The 17,277-nt window shown below is 35.7% G+C and overlaps 1 protein-coding gene across 2 annotated transcripts; it reads right to left on the reverse strand.

Annotated features, from left to right (window-relative positions):
- Positions 1-1,729: 1,729 nt before the first annotated feature.
- Positions 1,730-14,422, reverse strand: LOC148090021 (corticotropin-releasing hormone-binding protein-like). 2 transcript variants are annotated; one of them, XM_087785571.1, is made up of 7 exons: positions 14,331-14,422; positions 14,189-14,270; positions 12,727-12,884; positions 8,870-9,086; positions 6,975-7,129; positions 4,897-5,017; positions 1,730-2,396 (listed from the first exon to the last, which is right to left on the reverse strand). In XM_087785571.1, the coding sequence occupies exons 1-7, from the start codon at positions 14,409-14,411 to the stop codon at positions 2,245-2,247; spliced, it is 966 nt and encodes a 321-aa protein (XP_087641697.1). In that variant the 5' UTR covers positions 14,412-14,422; the 3' UTR covers positions 1,730-2,244. The 2 variants fall into 2 exon arrangements, with proteins under 2 accessions (XP_087641697.1, XP_087641695.1); XM_087785569.1 differs by having other exon boundaries at positions 14,189-14,416.
- Positions 14,423-17,277: the final 2,855 nt, after the last annotated feature.

Below are 17,277 nucleotides of genomic sequence, written 5' to 3' on the forward strand. Positions count from 1 at the left end.
ATGAAAGCGAGCGCCATGTGGGGCGTTCAGGCTCGTGGGATAATCCCATCACGAGCCGCACTACAGTAGAGATTAGGACGGAATGTGACGGAGGTCACAAACGCTGTTCAACAAAAGCCTTTTTTTTCGGGGTCTTTTGAACCGCGATCGGGGGGAACCGATCGGATTACGGCGTTGAGAGAAATGCGTCATTCTCAAGTGGAATATTTATATTTAAGTGTTTTTTTAGCTTCGGCGATGGAGGGATGAGGTTTTCGTGATACAGTGTGAAACAGCGTCCTTCTTTTCAAGGGCCACTAGATGGAGCTCTCTGCTTCTATAGCACGTCAACTACATTAGCGTTTCTATAGCGTTGATTATGTAGTTAAGGTGGAACAGATACTTAAACAAAAAATGGTCCACATTTACAGTCAAACCACACAAAAATCCATGAAACATTTAACAACGAAATATAAAATCCGATTTGTCAAAGACGTTCAGTCAAAAAAAATCTGAAAAAAAGGAAAGATTATCAAAAAAAACAAAGGTTTAGTTTGGTTTAAAGTCATGATAATTTTACTTGTAGTGAGAATAACACAGAGTTTACATGTGGGAATCCTTTCTAAAGCGTAGAGCTGTTAGTTCGCTGTTATATCTTCACGCCAGTTTCTCGAGCCATTGATTATCTTTCTCCAAAAACAACCAAAAACAAACATGGAAGTTCGGAGATGATTGAAGACAATTCTCACGTTGCCTTCAAACACAAACATTGATACGATTACATTACATCTGGTCAATTTGATGAACTTAAGCTCAGGACTTTTCCATCAAGATTTTGGTTTAGGTTTACAATATTATGATTAATAGGTTTAGTACAACAACAACAATAATGATAATAATAATGATAATAATAATAATAATAATACTTCTACTACTATTACTACTACCTCTACTACTACTACTTCTACTACAACTACGTCTACTACTTCTACTATCACTATTACTACTTCTACTATCACTTCTACTACTACTACTTATATTAATAAAAATATTAAAAACAATAATAATCATGATAATAATACTAATGAGACTTCTCTACTACTACTAAAACGACTACTACTACTACTACTACTATTGTCGAGGAACCTTTTTAGAAAACACAGCAAATGATTGAAATTATATTAAAAAAAAACATCATTTAAGACATATTTTTATTACATTTACTTTTATTTGCTCAGCATTTCGGCCAAACGTGGCCATTTTTTTGTTTGGCTGTGAATGACTGTGATCTTTGTTTAATTTATAAAAATAAAAAAAATGAAATAATAATTTAAAATGTTAATAAGGTACTGAGTTTAAAAATAAATATTGAAAAACGTTAAAATATATTTAACCCTTATGTAAGCTAAGGGTCAAGGTGACCCGAAGGCCTGTAAACAAATGTGTTTGAGGGTTAAAATATAATTCAATTTCTCATTGATAAATTTTAAGGTGAATAAATTCTTAAATATCTTCTTTCCCACAATTTGATATTAATTTAATATCTTATTCATATTTTGAGATGTTTTTCATTTATATATTTTATTTATTTGTTTTTATAAATGAACAAAAATAAGATAATAATAAATACATCTATAACAAATGTGATTTTTTTTTCATTAAAAGTTTTTTTTCCTATTCATTGAACCCATTGAATTATTGTCCACCATGTTTTTTAAATAAAGCGAAAGAAAAAAGGGCCAAAACCAGATCCATGAAAACAACACGCTTTATCATGCCACTCATATTTATTATGCTTTTTAAAGTTTTAAAAGAAAAGTTACATGATACAGAAAAATCAATTCAAACATGGAGACAAAAACAACAACGACACATTTCCATAAAATATTTTACAAATAAATACTCATTGAAAGTACATGGTTTGAGCAAAAGCACATGAAGAGGAAATTAAAAAATGTGTTTTTGTTACCTGAAGAAGTTTTTGATTGACAGAGTGAGAGGGTGAGCCAACGCTTTGTGTTGATTAGTGTGAGTCACCTTCAAATGCAGTGTGTGTGTGTGTGTGTGTGTGTGTGTGTGTGTGTGTGTGTGTGTGTGTGTGTGTGTGTGTGTGTGTGTGTGTGTGTGTGTGTGAGTCAAACATAACATGTTTACGAGATCGTTCATGGATGCAGAAATCTCAGTTAACGGCCAATTAATAATCACATTAAACTGAAGGTTTAGCCGTTGGTGTCCAGATGGATGCAGTTTGATCTCGTGATCTCGTTACATGGAGCAGAAGTTCTCCAGACTGTTCTCCCGGTTTTGGGGCAAATCCTTGCGATCCAGCAGACGGTACTGGAAGGAGACCCGGTTGACGAAGGCGCCGCTGGACACTAAACGCACCACAGAGTTGTCACAGCCGACCTTGACCCGAGCTGGAAGCAGAGGAAGTCGTTTTACTATAACTTTAGGAAATGATACGTGTTTTTGTCAAACTAGTGACAACAACTCATAGAAAACTACAGAAGGTCAAAATAAAAACTATAGAAGGTCAAAATAAAAACTATAGAAGGTCAAAGTAAAAAATAAAGAAGGTCAAAATAAAAACTATAGAAGGTCAAAATAAAAACTATAGAAGGTCAAAGTAAAAAATAAAGAAGGTCAAAATAAAAACTATAGAAGGTCAAAATAAAAACTATAGAAGGTCAAAGTAAAAAATAAAGAAGGTCAAAATAAAAACTATAGAAGGTCAAAGTAAAAAATAAAGAAGGTCAAAATAAAAACTATAGAAGGTCAAAATAAAAACTATAGAAGGTCAAAGTAAAAAATAAAGAAGGTCAAAATAAAAACTATAGAAGGTCAAAATAAAAACTATAGAAAGTCAAAGTAAAAAATAAAGAAGGTCAAAATAAAAACTATAGAAGGTCAAAATAAAAACTATAGAAGGTCAAAGTAAAAAATAAAGAAGGTCAAAATAAAAACTATAGAAGGTCAAAATAAAAACTATAGAAGGTCAAAGTAAAAAATAAAGAAGGTCAAAATAAAAACTATAGAAGGTCAAAGTAAAAAATAAAGAAGGTCAAAATAAAAACTATAGAAGGTCAAAATAAAAACTATAGAAGGTCAAAGTAAAAAATAAAGAAGGTCAAAATAAAAACTATAGAAGGTCAAAATAAAAACTATAGAAGGTCAAAGTAAAAAATAAAGAAGGTCAAAATAAAAACTACAGAAGGTGAAAGTAAAAAATAAAGAAGGTCAAAATAAAAAACGAGAGAAGGTCAAAATAAAAACTACAGAAGGTCGTAATAAAAAAACTACAGAAGGTGAAAGTAAAAAAAAAATAACTACAGAAGGTCGTAATAAAAACTATAGAAAGTCAAAATGAAAACGACAGAAGGTCAAATTAAAAACTTTGGAAGGTCAAAATAAAAACTACAGAAGGTCAAAATAAAAAAGTACAGAAGGTCAAAATAAAAAGTACAGAAGGTCAACATAAAAACTATAGAAGATCAAAATAAAAAGTAAAGAAGGTCAAAATAAAATAAAAATACAGAAGGTCAAAATAAAATCTACAGAAGGTCAAAATAAAAAAATACAGAAGGTCAAAATTAAAAAGTACAGAAGGTCAAAATAAAAAGTACAGAAGGTCAACATAAAAACTATAGAATATCAAAATAAAAAGTACAGAAGGTCAAAATAAAAAGTACAGAAGGTCAAAATAAAAAAATACAGAAGGTCAAAATTAAAAAGTACAAAAGGTCAAAATAAAAAGTACAGAAGGTCAACATAAAAACTATAGAAGATCAAAATAAAAAGTACAGAAGATCAAAATAAAAAGTACAGAAGGTCAAAATAAAAAAATACAGAAGGTCAAAATTAAAAAGTACAAAAGGTCAAAATAAAAAGTACAGAAGGTCAACATAAAAACTATAGAAGATCAAAATAAAAAGTACAGAAGGTCAAAATAAAAAGTACAGAAGGTCAAAATAAAATAAAAATACAGAAGGTCAAAATAAAATCTACAGAAGGTCAAAATAAAAAAATACAGAAGGTCAAAATTAAAAAGTACAGAAGGTCAAAATAAAAAGTACAGAAGGTCAACATAAAAACTATAGAAGATCAAAATAAAAAGTACAGAAGGTCAAAATAAAAAAATACAGAAGGTCAAAATTAAAAAGTACAAAAGGTCAAAATAAAAAGTACAGAAGGTCAACATAAAAACTATAGAAGATCAAAATAAAAAGTACAGAAGGTCAAAATAAAAACTACAGAAGGTCAAAATAAAAAGTACAGAAGGTCAACATAAAAACTATAGAAGATCAAAATAAAAAGTACAGAAGGTCAAAATAAAATAAAAATACAGAAGGTCAAAATAAAATCTACAGAAGGTCAAAATAAAAAAATACAGAAGGTCAAAATAAAAAATACAGAAGTTAATATTTTAAACTACAGAAAGTCAAAAATAAAATAAAATACAGAAAGTCAAAATTTAGAAAATAAAGATGGTAAACAATAAAACCTATGGAAGGTTAAAAATCTACAGAAGTTCAAAATTAAAAACTACAGAAGGCAAAAAAACATAGCAAAGTGTTATAAAAAAAAAATCTACATGAAGGTTAAATGAAAAAAAAGAAGTGCAAAGGCATAATAAAGACACTGCAGATGGTTAAAACTAAAAACTACAGAAAGTAAAAAACTATAGAAAGTCAAAGTAAAAAAAAACAGAAGGTCAAAAGATAACTACAAACAGTAAAACAAAAATCGAAGAGGAAACAGAAAATTAGACAGGTTTGTGTTAAATTGAGATTTAAACTGACATTTATCAACACTGGGACACGACTACATGTCCACGGAAGCTTTTGTAATCATTAATCAATAAGCTGTTTGGATCAGAACTCTGCAGTGATAGATTCAATTGAATTGTTTCAGACTCACCCAGGCCTCCGTTAGAGAAACACAAATCAGCGACTGGAAACATTGTTGACGTGTCGACCCCATTCCCGCCAAGCAGCTCCACGTAGTCTCCAGAGCCAGAGCAGCCCGACCTCACGCGCTCCTGTTCAAAATCATACATTTTTTTGAAGGAAAAACTGTCAGGCAGGAGCCATGAATCTCAAACTCATGGCCCAGGAGACAAATGTGCTGCCAAGAAAGAAGAGACGCTTAAGAGCTTTAAAGTGATAGTTCACCCAAAGTTCAAATTTCACAAGCAGTATTTTGAATGTTTTTAAGAGTCTTTTGCGATGAAGACGAAGACAACTGAGCTCCAGTTGCTACAATGACTGGAGCGATTACTCTGAAAATTATCCCAACCCTTTGTCGACAGGAGGGTGAGTAGAAAATGAGTGAAGTTTCAATTTCTGGAAGAACTAACCCTTTAATGCCCAAAGAAGCATTACAATGACCCCTTACCATAGGCACACAACATGGTGCCAAAGGGGTTTGGTGCTGTGTGAGCAAGCCTGCAGACTAAGGAGGAGATCTTGGCGAGCCCATCCTCGGGTGCTGAGCTAGCTCTAGGGACATGAAATGTCACCTCTCAGAGAGGGAAAGAGCTTGAGTGTGAGGTGAGGAAGTGCTGGCTTTATATTGTTGGACTCACCACAACGCACAGTGTGGGCTGTGGAACCCATACTCCTGAGAGGCATTAGACACTATAGATATAGATTTATAGATTGACTTTATTAACCGCTCTGGAGATCTCCTCAGGCAAATTAGCTATTCCACTCTGGAGTTGCTACTGGGAGGAAGTTTTGTTGGGGTGTCCCTGTTGAAATACTGACTTAAGGTGAAGAGATGGACCCTAACCGTAACCAAATGGTGAAGAATCAGCTGAGGCAAAAACCTGGCCATGGGAGGAGTTTGGTGAGGCAATGGAGAACAATTTCTGAACGGCTTCTAAGAGGTTCTGGACAGCCATCAGGTGAGAGGCAGTCAGTGCAAATTGTGTACAGTGGCAATAACAGGCTGATGACCTCTTCTTGTTACATTGATGATTGTTGTAAAGAGTTGACTTTGAAGACCTCCTTAATCACACCAAGATGTTCTCCGAGGAGGAAACAGGGTTGGAGGACTATGACGTAGGCTCCTCTATTTCTGGGATTTTTCATATTTTCTCAAGGCCTCGGGTAATGCGGGGCTGTCGTGGCTAAAACACCTTTGCAACATCGCAAGGACCTCTGGATTGACTGACTGTGGTGGTAGTTCCTCTTTTTAAGAAGGGGGATGGGAGGGTGTGTTACAACTATAGGCCTCATTACATCTCACTCAGCCTCCCTTGCAAAGTCTATGCGGGGGTGCTGAAAAGATGGGTCCATCAGATAGCCCAACCTCAGTTTAAGGAGGAGAAGGGTGGTTTCTACCTTCTAGTGTTTTGTGAATCTGGAGAAGGAATTCGACCATGTCCCTTGGGGACTCCTGTGGGGGGAACTTTGGGAATAAGGGATATCAGATACCCTGTTAAGGGCTTTCTGTTCTTTTTATGAAAGAGTCGGAGTTTAGTCTATCAAGTCGTACTAATTTGCGGTGAGGGTTGGACTTCCTCTGGACTGCCTTTTCTCATCGATTCTCTTCATAACCTTTATCGACTGGGCGTTGAGGGGTACCGGTGGGAGACCATGGGGTAGACCAAGTGGTAGACCAAGGGGTAGACCAAAGGGGTAGACCAAAGGGGTATACCAAAGGGGTAGACCAAGGACAGCCTGGAGAGACTACGAGTCTCTGGTCTGTTATTGCCTCAGGGGTTCCCCCTGAAGAGCTAGATAACATAGCTGGGGCAAGAAAATTCTGGGCCTCCCTGCCGAAGCTGCTGCCCTGCGATCCGAACCCGAATACGAAGACGAGGCAAACAAGGTCAAAATGAAACATGAGTTCTCTCGGTACACTAAGAATCATGCATTGATCTGTTCAGACTTTCTTCTTCACCGAATGCAGAGAGCTGCACGGGTTTTGTAGACCGCTCGCACTGACCTTTTCAACAACACAACAAACACATGCTTGTGTTGGTGTCACACCTGTAGGCCGAGCTCGTTACTCCGGGCCTGCCCCAGGCTGAGTTCTGTCATCCGGATCTCCACCGGATAGATGATGGAGAAGCTGCAGTTCCTGCGCTGGTGTGGCATCACCATGGTGAATTTGCCCTCCGGACTCTGAGACATGATGTTACAAGCTACACAAAACACACACACACACACATAGTTAGAAGTGAACAGTTCCTCATCAGCAGGGAAAGTCATTTAAGACGTCTCAAGCAACAAATGGGACATGATCACGGCCGACTGAGGTACAATTACAGCTCAGCGTGGAAATCCAATCTCACTTCTGATCCCACAGATAAGAAATTAATGGAATATAAATTGCTGGCAAAGTAGAATCCAGCCTCGGTTTACTCGTATGCTCACGTTGTTGTGCTTCCATCAATCAAAGAGGAATAATGTCATTTATATGGAAATATAATTGAACGTGAGAGCCAAGATTAATGAACACACAAATCCAGGCATGTGATGACAATCATTAGCAGGACAATGATGTTAGTTTCTCACTCACTTACATTACACACAGTTTTAGAAATCTGCAGGTGCCTCACCCTGTTGCCAGGCTCAAGGGCACGGTGATTTGAAACCTTATATCGCCAAAGTATAGAATTTCACTTGGTAATTACAAGGAGTCAAATGAAAAGATCAACGATCCGCAGTTCCACGGTACTGTGGTTCACTGTGACAGAACAAGGTCATGAGGGTTGTATGTATGTTTTTACAACTAATATGCAAACATGTACGTTGTTTGTTCATTTTTGTGTTGCAGATTAAACTTCTGGCCGTAAATGACAGTAGTCATTACGTCTTCGGCAGCTAATGGAATCAGAAAATCCTGAGAGACCATGGCGATGACTGAGGATGAGAGGATACAGTGACTCCAGCAGCTTTTAAAGCTGATGTTTGGACATATTTTGGTTTCAAAACAAATGAAAGAAGTTACGACTTTGTCAAGAGTCATGTGGTCTGTAAATACTACAACACCAGAGTCAAGTACTGGACAATACTACACATATATCCTTGTTACTACACTATCAGAACACCAGTGTCAAGTACTCAACAATACTACACATATATACTTGTTACTACAGTATCACAACACCAGCGTCAAGTACTCGACAATACTACACATATATACTTGTTACTACACTATCACAACACCAGCGTCAAGTACTCGACAATACTACACATATATCCTTGTTACTACACTATCACAACACCACAGTCAAGTACTCCACAATACTAAACATATATACTTGTTACTACACTATCACAACACCAGAGTCAAGTACTGGACAATACTACACATATATCCTTGTTACTACACTATCACAACACCAGAGTCAAGTACTGGACAATACTACACATATATACTTGTTACTACACTTTCGCAACACCAGAATCATGTACTTGACAATACTACAAATATATCCTTGTTACTACAGTATCGCAATATTTTGTATCGTTACCTCTGTGAGATTCATCCTTGAGACGTCAAACAGCTCTGACTGAAGAAAACCCAGATTTGCTGGAGGGACTTCTCTGGTTACATTTTTTAAATGGACATGACTGTCAAGACTCTTCTTCTTAAATCACCCTCAACCTAATCTGTGCAACTACAGTAGATGCTCTACCCTGAGTCTCTTCCAGCTCCTCAGTCTATATTAATAACAACAGAACTTGGACACTGTGTTTTTTTCTCTGTCTTCAATAGTCGTGTAAGACAGGTGTATGTGGTGCAGCTGGTAGACAGGTGCATGTCTACGGCTCAATCTGAGCCTGTCGCTCTGGGCGCTGGAGGGTCTGAGGTGAGGTGGAGGGTGTTTGGATCACACGGTTGGAAGACCTGCAGATACTCAACACGGTCCACTCACGGAAGGGGTTGTGCAGCTTCCTCACGGTGAGGGTGAAGCCGCTCTCAGGACTGCGGATGCGGAAGAAGATCATGGCGACGTTCTGAGACGAGCGGACGGGCGAGCCGGCCGAGGCCGAGGAGGAGGCGCAGTAGTCGGTGTAGCGCTGGCGCAGAGGGAGGGGATGGTCCTGGCTGCTGGGGAACTTCTCCCCCTTCAGAACCCACCCGTCAAACACCTGCACAAACATTTGGAGGATTCATGTGTAACATGCATCTGTACAGAGATTATAAATGTTTTAATATAAAGTACGTATTTAAACATGTTTACATTTAAAGGAATTTATATGGAAGTATATCAGTGTCCTCTGTATGTTGAATAGATGAATTTAACCTTTTTTAATATGTTTTATTGTTATTATTTTATTTTATTATTTCTGTATTGAAAGATCAATCATTTAAACAAAACAATCGAATTTTTTTAAAATATATATATATATATATTTATATATATATATATATATAATATTATATTGACATCATTGCAAAATAAATGTGTTTTATAATATAGACATGTATATATATATATATATATACAATTTTTTTTTTTTATAGATTTGTAGCCTTTTAAATTCAATGTAAAAATCTACAGAAATTTGCTTTTACATCCAAAGCACACATAAAAAAAAGCATTAATAAAACATACATTTCAATAATTCAAAAAGAAGTTTACTATATATTACTATATACTATATTATATAAATGTTTTGTATGATTGCCTGAAAGTTCCATTGAATTGTTTGGTTCTCTCTTATTGTCTGGTGGCACATTATTATTTTTATATTGAATTTAAAAGGATAGGAATAAAAAAATAATTGAATATGGAACATTTATTTTTGATAAATTGGAATTATAATATCAATATCTATGAGTATAAAAAGCAATTACTTAAAATAAAATATTTGAACATTTAATTCGTTTTTTGGAAAAATGAAAATAATAAGAAAAAAACGTTTAATATAGAAATTATTGAAAAAAAAAGAATCTTAAAACATCAACATTTCAATAGATAAAAATCAATAAATTTGAACTTTTAGATTAAAATGTTCTGACTTCCGTCACTTCCTTGGAAAATCCCACGCAAACACAAACAGCCTGAAATCAATACCACAGTTAATACATAAATATATAAATTGAGTAGATTTATTTAATTTAATATTTTGTATCTTACGCTTATGTTGTTTCAAGTCCTAAAAGTTACATAACAGATTCTTCTGTTTGACCCGTTTTATCCGCAGTGTTGAATCTTTGCTGTAATATTTGCAAACTCGACACCGGGAATGACGTCATGGAGGCGGAAAATATGTTGGAAACCGATTTGCTCACATCTGTGTTTATCCCTCGGAGGGATTACACTCTTATGTACCCTGAGATTAACGAGCGCAGCGGTTGAAATATTATCTGTTAATAAAACAGAGGTTGAGAGAAAACTGGCGCGTGAATCACGACTGGAGAACATTGTGTTTCATCAACAAAATCTTCATTGTTAGTTTGTAACCACAGATATGATTGATTTCTCCACTGAAAACACATCTGTGAGTTTCTGTAACTTTATATCAGGGAATTTCCAGAAAAGGCGATGTTGGGATAAAAGGTTAAAAGGTTATTTGACTTTGATCGGATGAAGCGAGGCCCGGGGGCCATGTGCAGCCCTTTGACTGCATCCACGCGGCCCACATGATGTCAGAGTAGAATTGATTCATTATTGTATTAACTCTTAATAAAAAGTTCTTTGTTTAGGAATTATTTCCTTTTAAAAGTATTTAAGAGTTTAGAAATGACATTTAAATTCCTCAACAAAATAAATTGATTGATTATTGAGATCTTATTTAGAAAAAGTTTATTTTTCTTTAAATTAATGTGCATTGTAGGTTTTTTTTGTTTAAACATAAATATTTTTATTTTTATTTAGATACAAAACTTTCAGACAGAAAATTTCAACTGAAAACCAAACTGAAACTAGCAAAACACTCACTTTCCCCACAATACAACAATAAACCCATATATAAAATGTGTTGTAAAACGTCCTTGGACCAGTACTCGGTCCAGTACTCGGTCCAGCACTTGGTCCAGTACTCGGTCCAGTACTCGGTCCAGTACTCGGTCCAGTACTCGGTCCAGTGATCCTTGGACCACGACATTTTTATTCTTCTTGTAAATGGCAGGGTACAAGTTTAATGGTCACATTGCATTCGTATATGCAACATGTATTTCTTATTCTGAAAATACATCTTATCAAAATCTGAGAATCTTTGGCCATTTATAGACACAATTTAAACTATTGTATTATATACAGTAGGTCTGGCATGTTTGGAGTTTATTTAGCTTTAATGGATTTACACAAGCTCTCATCAACCATTTGCACTGAAGACATTTCAAAGCCATATTAGCTGTTCAATTTTAAACACTTCTGTTGGTAGATCCCCAGATTTTGTATACAATCTGGGTTCTATGAATGGTGCTACGCCCTTAAACCAAGCTATGCTGTTGGTTAACCCTCGAGGCCTGTAGCAAAGCTCGGTAAGAGGGTTCAGCACCATGAATGACGTAGATAATAATAGTATATAATCTAGGTTCTACAAATGGTGACACACAGTCAAGTAAGTAAGTAACTGTTATTTGTAAAGCGTCTTTCTAGACCAGGGTCACAAGGGCCAATAGCAAAGCTCGGTTAAAAGGCGTAGCACATTGAGTTGAAACCACCAGATTATCTAATATATTACAGGTTCTATGAATGTTTATAATCTTACCTATCTTGTCTATTGGTTAATCCTCAAGGCCAATAGCAACACTCTGTTGGAGGGTGTAGCACTATGATGTAGAACCACTGGATTGTCTAATATAATCCAGGTTCTACGAATGGTGCCATTGCCTTTTACCTATCTTGGCTTCTGGTTAATCCTTAGGTCCAATACTAAAACTGGCTTAGAGGGCGCAGCACCTTGAGTTGGAACCCTTGGACTATTTTATATACCAGGTTCTATGAATGGTTCTACGCTCTCTTACCGATCTTGGCTATTGGTTAATCTGTGAGGCCAATAGTGAAACTGGGTAGGAGGGTGTAGAACCTTGAGTTGGAACATCTGGATTATCTAATATTATCCAGTCTCTATAAATGGTGCAAAGCCCTGTAACCGAGCTTCGCTATTGGCCTCGAGGAATAACCAATAGCCGAGCTTGGTTAGAGGACGTAGCAGCATGAAGTAGAACCTCATTCCATGCCCTTTATTTAGACTCTGCAGTCATGATTAATGGCTGTTGTTTAACAATTCCTGTTTTTTAGGTTTCTTTTATTGCTATTTCGTCCTAAACGGATCAATTTCTTTTCTGTTTACAACTTGGTTAGATATGATAAAATGCATGTAGTATTAGTATTAGTAGTTGAAACCTTTTCTAAAATTCTTCCATCATATTTTCTCTCTCTGCTCCTCTTGTTTGGTTTGTCGGCCCCTCACAGAATACAATGTGGCCCGGGGGGAAAAGCCCTTGTTGTAGTTGGATGCCTAAATGTTGATCCGGGATTCAGAGAAGCTTCATGCTCCCACTCACGGGCCCCTGGTCTCTCCTCTGCACGGCTCATTGGCCCCAAATGAACTGAGAGGGCATCTGAGTCTGACTCAGTCTTGGCTCCGACACCAAAGGCTTCTGATCCCACTCTGGCCTCGAGGCGATTGGACCAAATAAAACTCATCATCTTGATCAGTTATCGTCAAAAACCCGCTTTGGCAACGTTTGAAATGAAACGAGGGTCTTTGAGTCAGTGGCGTGAGAGTGTGTGTAGGTGAGTGTGTGTAGGTGTGTTTAACCAGTGAGACCGACCTTGAGGAAGTCGCCCTCCTCGCAGTCGATGCTGACGTCGGAGAGCTGCAGACTGATGACCTCGTTGGGCTCGGCGATGAGGAAGGTGGCGCAGGCGAGCTGAGGTCGCGAGGCCACGAAGGTGAAGGAGCCCTCGGTGGCCAACATGTCCAAACACCCTGAGGAACGTGCACGCCAGATTACACAAGATTAGGAACCTTTTATTGGATTATACTGCGTGAAAAACTGTGATGAATTCTAAAATTATAACAGGATTATTGAAATTAAAGATTAAAGGTTTTGTAATTGGATCTCCTTTAACACCAATAAATATTACATGATGTCAGTTAAATATAATTAATTGGAATAAGTGGGAAAATATTTTGGAACATCTTTTGAATAAATATACTCAAGAAAAGCAAAATCATTTATGGTTAAGTAAATTATAGTTTTTATCACGTTACAAAGGTACCAACCCCAAGACATGATAAAGTAAATCATTGGTGGCCAGGAAATACAAGTATTTGGCCAGGAAATACTGATTTGTCTGAACAAAATACTAATAAGTGGCCAGGAAACACTAGTTTTTGGATAGGAAATATTAGATTTTGGCCAGGAAGTACTCATTGGTAGCCAGAAAACATTCATTTGAGGCCAGGAAATACTAATTTGGGACAACTATTTACAAATCTTTGGCCAGGAAATACCAATTTGCTGCCAGAAAATACTAATTTGTGGACAGGAAATACAAAGACGTGGCCAGGAAACACTAATTTGTGGATAGGAAATATTAATTTGAGGCCAGGAAATACTAATTTGGGACAACTATTTACAAATCTTTGGCCAGGAAATACCAATTTGCTGCCAGAAAATACTAATTTGTGGACAGGAAATACAAAGACGTGGCCAGGAAACACTAATTTGTGGATAGGAAATATTTATTTGTGGCCAAGAAACACTCATTTGTGGATAGGAAATAGTAATTTGTGGCCAGGAAGTACTCATTGGTAGCCAGAAAACATTCATTTGTAGCCAGGAAATACTAATTTGTGGATAGGAAATATTTATATGTGGCCAGGAAACACTAATTTGTGGATAGGAAATATTTATTTGTGGCCAGGAAATAGTCATTTGTGGCCAGGAAACACTAATTTGTGGATAGGAAATTGTAATTTGTGGCCAGGAAACACTAATTTGTGGATAGGAAATAGTAATTTGTGGCCAGGAAGTACTCATTGGTAGCCAGAAAACATTCAGTTGTGGCCAGGAAATACTAATTTGTGTCCAGGAAATACTAATTTGTCAGAACAAAATACCAATTTGTGTCCAGGAATGCACTTTATAAATATAGTTTATTTAGTAGTTACTGTGTTGCACTTGTTCTATGGTTTGTTGTTAATCTTATATTTATCATAACAGTTTTTGTTACTTTTGTTTGTGTCACTACTAAATAAAACAACACTAGTAAGATTGTTGCACTTACTCAGAGGTCTTTGGAAAACAAAATCCTCAGCGTCTCGTCTCTCGGCGGACAAGAGAGTCGATATTCCGTCGGCGAAGTCGTCCTGAAACAGGGAGGAAAGTGAGGACGGTGAAGCCGAGCCCGAGGTCTGACGGAGGCTCACATGGATGTAGCGTCCGATGGAGCTCCTGGACGACAGCGACAGCAGGAAGAGCAGCAGCTGGGCTCGCGGAGACACAGACATCCTGACTCGAGGGCTAGAGGAGGGAAACTGAGCCTCCACGGAAGAGGCTGCTTTTATAGCCGCCGAGTCGAGGATTCGTGTCACTCATGCGAGCGCGACACGAGCTAAAGATGGTTTTCACGTGACTTATCGACAATAGACTTGTTTTCAAATATACTAACAAGTTATTTTATGAAACAAACAACTTAATAATAAGTTATCATAGTTTCAGCAAATCAGTCTTCTGCACTAGTTCGCTAAGCTAATCTGCTAATAGCATTACTGTAAAATGCAAAAACCAACATGACATAAAATGCTTGTGTTTTTAAAATGTGTTATTTTCAACTTAAATTTCCCTGATAGCACACCAACATAATACTAGAGTTGTTTCATTTGTTTTTAAATATCGTACTGGAGAAAGGAAGTGCTGATTAGCAACACAGAGCTAAAGATGCTACGTTAGCCTGGTTACTATATTTCTTCTATATGTACATGTCTTTTACAGATTCTGTCTCGTTTTTATTTTCATAAATAAACATTTGAATGAATAACATTAGCGTACTAGTTGTCTAAAGTAATTTATACGATCTTATTGCATACAGTTTTTGATTAGTAATAGCAAGCTAACAGCAGATTGTTTATTAGTTTATTTTTTTATTCAGACATTTACACCAAATTAAAAAAAGCTTTAACATTGAGCACCATGTTATGAAGTTACAACATGTTAACTATACTTAATCAAAGTCAAAAATACTTATTCCTGGCCATTAAATACTGAACCATTGTCACAAAGTACTAATTTATGCCCATGAAATACTAATTTGTGGAAATTAATTACTAAATCATTGCCCTGAAATACTAAATCAATGTGACAAATTACTTATTTGTTGCCATGAAATACTAAAACTTTGCCACAAAATACTAATTTACTGCCATGAAATACTAAATCAATGTCACAAAATAATTATTAGTGGCCATGAAATACTAAAAGGGTGAAATATTTAATCAAAGTCAAAAATACTTATTCCTGGCTACCAAATACTAAACCATTGCCACAAAGTACTTTATATATTATTATTTATTCCCATTAAATACTAATTTATGGAAATTAATTACTAAACCAATGCCACAAAATACTAAATTGTGAGCTTGAAATACAAAATTGTGGCTACAAAGTACTAATGTATGGCCATGAAATACTAAATCATGGCCACGAAATACCAATTTGTGGATATTAATTACTAAACCATTGCCAAAAAATACTAATTTTCTGCCATGAAATACTAAATCACATAATACTTATATGTGGCCACTAAATTGTGGTCTTAAAGTACTAATTTAAGGCCATGAAATACTTTAACATTGTCACAAAGACTTATTTGTGGTCATGAAATACTAAAAGGTTGCCATGCAATACTAAATTGTGAGCATGAAATACAAAATTGTGGACTTAAGGTACTAATTTATGGCCATGGAATATTGATTGATCAGGTCGCTAGTTTGCAACGTTGTCATTTTTATGAGGTTATTTCACAGATTATTGTACTTAAACAAGATTTTTACCTTTTAATTTGAACATTTTATTCTGACCTTTATAAACTTTAAATGAATAACATTTAGCCTAGCACTGTAGTTATTCAAGGTATACAATTTTATTAAATATAGTTAATAAACATTACATTATTATTATAGAAGATTCTTTTCTATTAAAAAAATGTTGTCAGTTATTTAATTGTAACATATATGTCACAGTGGAGACTGGAATACAGGAGAGTCCGTAACTCTCCAAGTAGAGATTAAAATTATTTTTTTTGGATGTTTTTAAGTGTCTTTTTGGACGAAGATGAAGACAAAGACGACTGAGCTCCAGTCACTACATCAAAATGAACAAACACCTTTGTCTTTAACTCTAAAAAGAACTGATTTATCCCAACCCTTAGTTGACATGAGTGTGAAAATTGAATTTTAGGTGAACTATCACTTAGCAAAGAATTGATAATTATCATAACACTGTTTTGTATATTTACTGCAGTTGTTTAACTTAGTCAAGGTTGTTGTTGTTGTTTTTTATGTAGAGCAATATGTGACTCTGGAGGGTTTTATATACATTAATATACATCACAATAATTTTTTATCATCGTTATTATATCATTATTACTACTATAATTTCAACAATGCAGAATAAAAAATAATAGGACATTCAAAACTAAACTATTTGATATCAAACTTAAACTAATTTATTATAACGTACACGTTTGTAAATGACCTGCTGAGAAAAAAATATATATACATTTATATGTAGGCAGAAAGAAATTGTAGTTCACCAAGTTTTTTTCAGGTCTGCACAAATTTAAAATTACATTTTTGAACAAACCAAAGGAAAATATGACAATACGATTGTTTTGCGTGTCACTGTTCCTTTAAGAGTGAGACAGGTGAGGGAGGGGGGAGCGAGGAGTCAAAGTTCTGATGATCGTGAAGAACTTTGTTGTTCTTATACCAGCGAAGATACGTCTTACTGTAACAGTTTTTATTCAATAAAAAGTAAACGGAAGAAGAGGTTTGCACATTGTTCATGCATCATTGGAAAAACTCTACGAAACAGTTAAATAAAATTCCCACATTTATACTTAAAAAAAGAAAAAGAAAGCAGGATCAGAAACTGAAAGAGCCGCGGGTGGCTGACCCCTTGTGTAGGGTAACTAGGGCTACAATTGTTGAGTAGTATATAGTATATGTTTGACATATGTGCAAGAAAAACATGTTACAGTGTGTATTAAAACAGGGGTTATCAGATATATCTAAAACATGAAGTAATTTGTAAGTAAATTTTAGATGTGAAATGATTCGGTCTATTTTCCAAAACATTTTGATGCAATCCGAATTT

This window comes from Callionymus lyra, chromosome 1, assembly GCF_982586985.1.
Source record: "Callionymus lyra chromosome 1, fCalLyr1.hap1.1, whole genome shotgun sequence".
Taxonomy (NCBI): domain Eukaryota; kingdom Metazoa; phylum Chordata; class Actinopteri; order Syngnathiformes; family Callionymidae; genus Callionymus; species Callionymus lyra.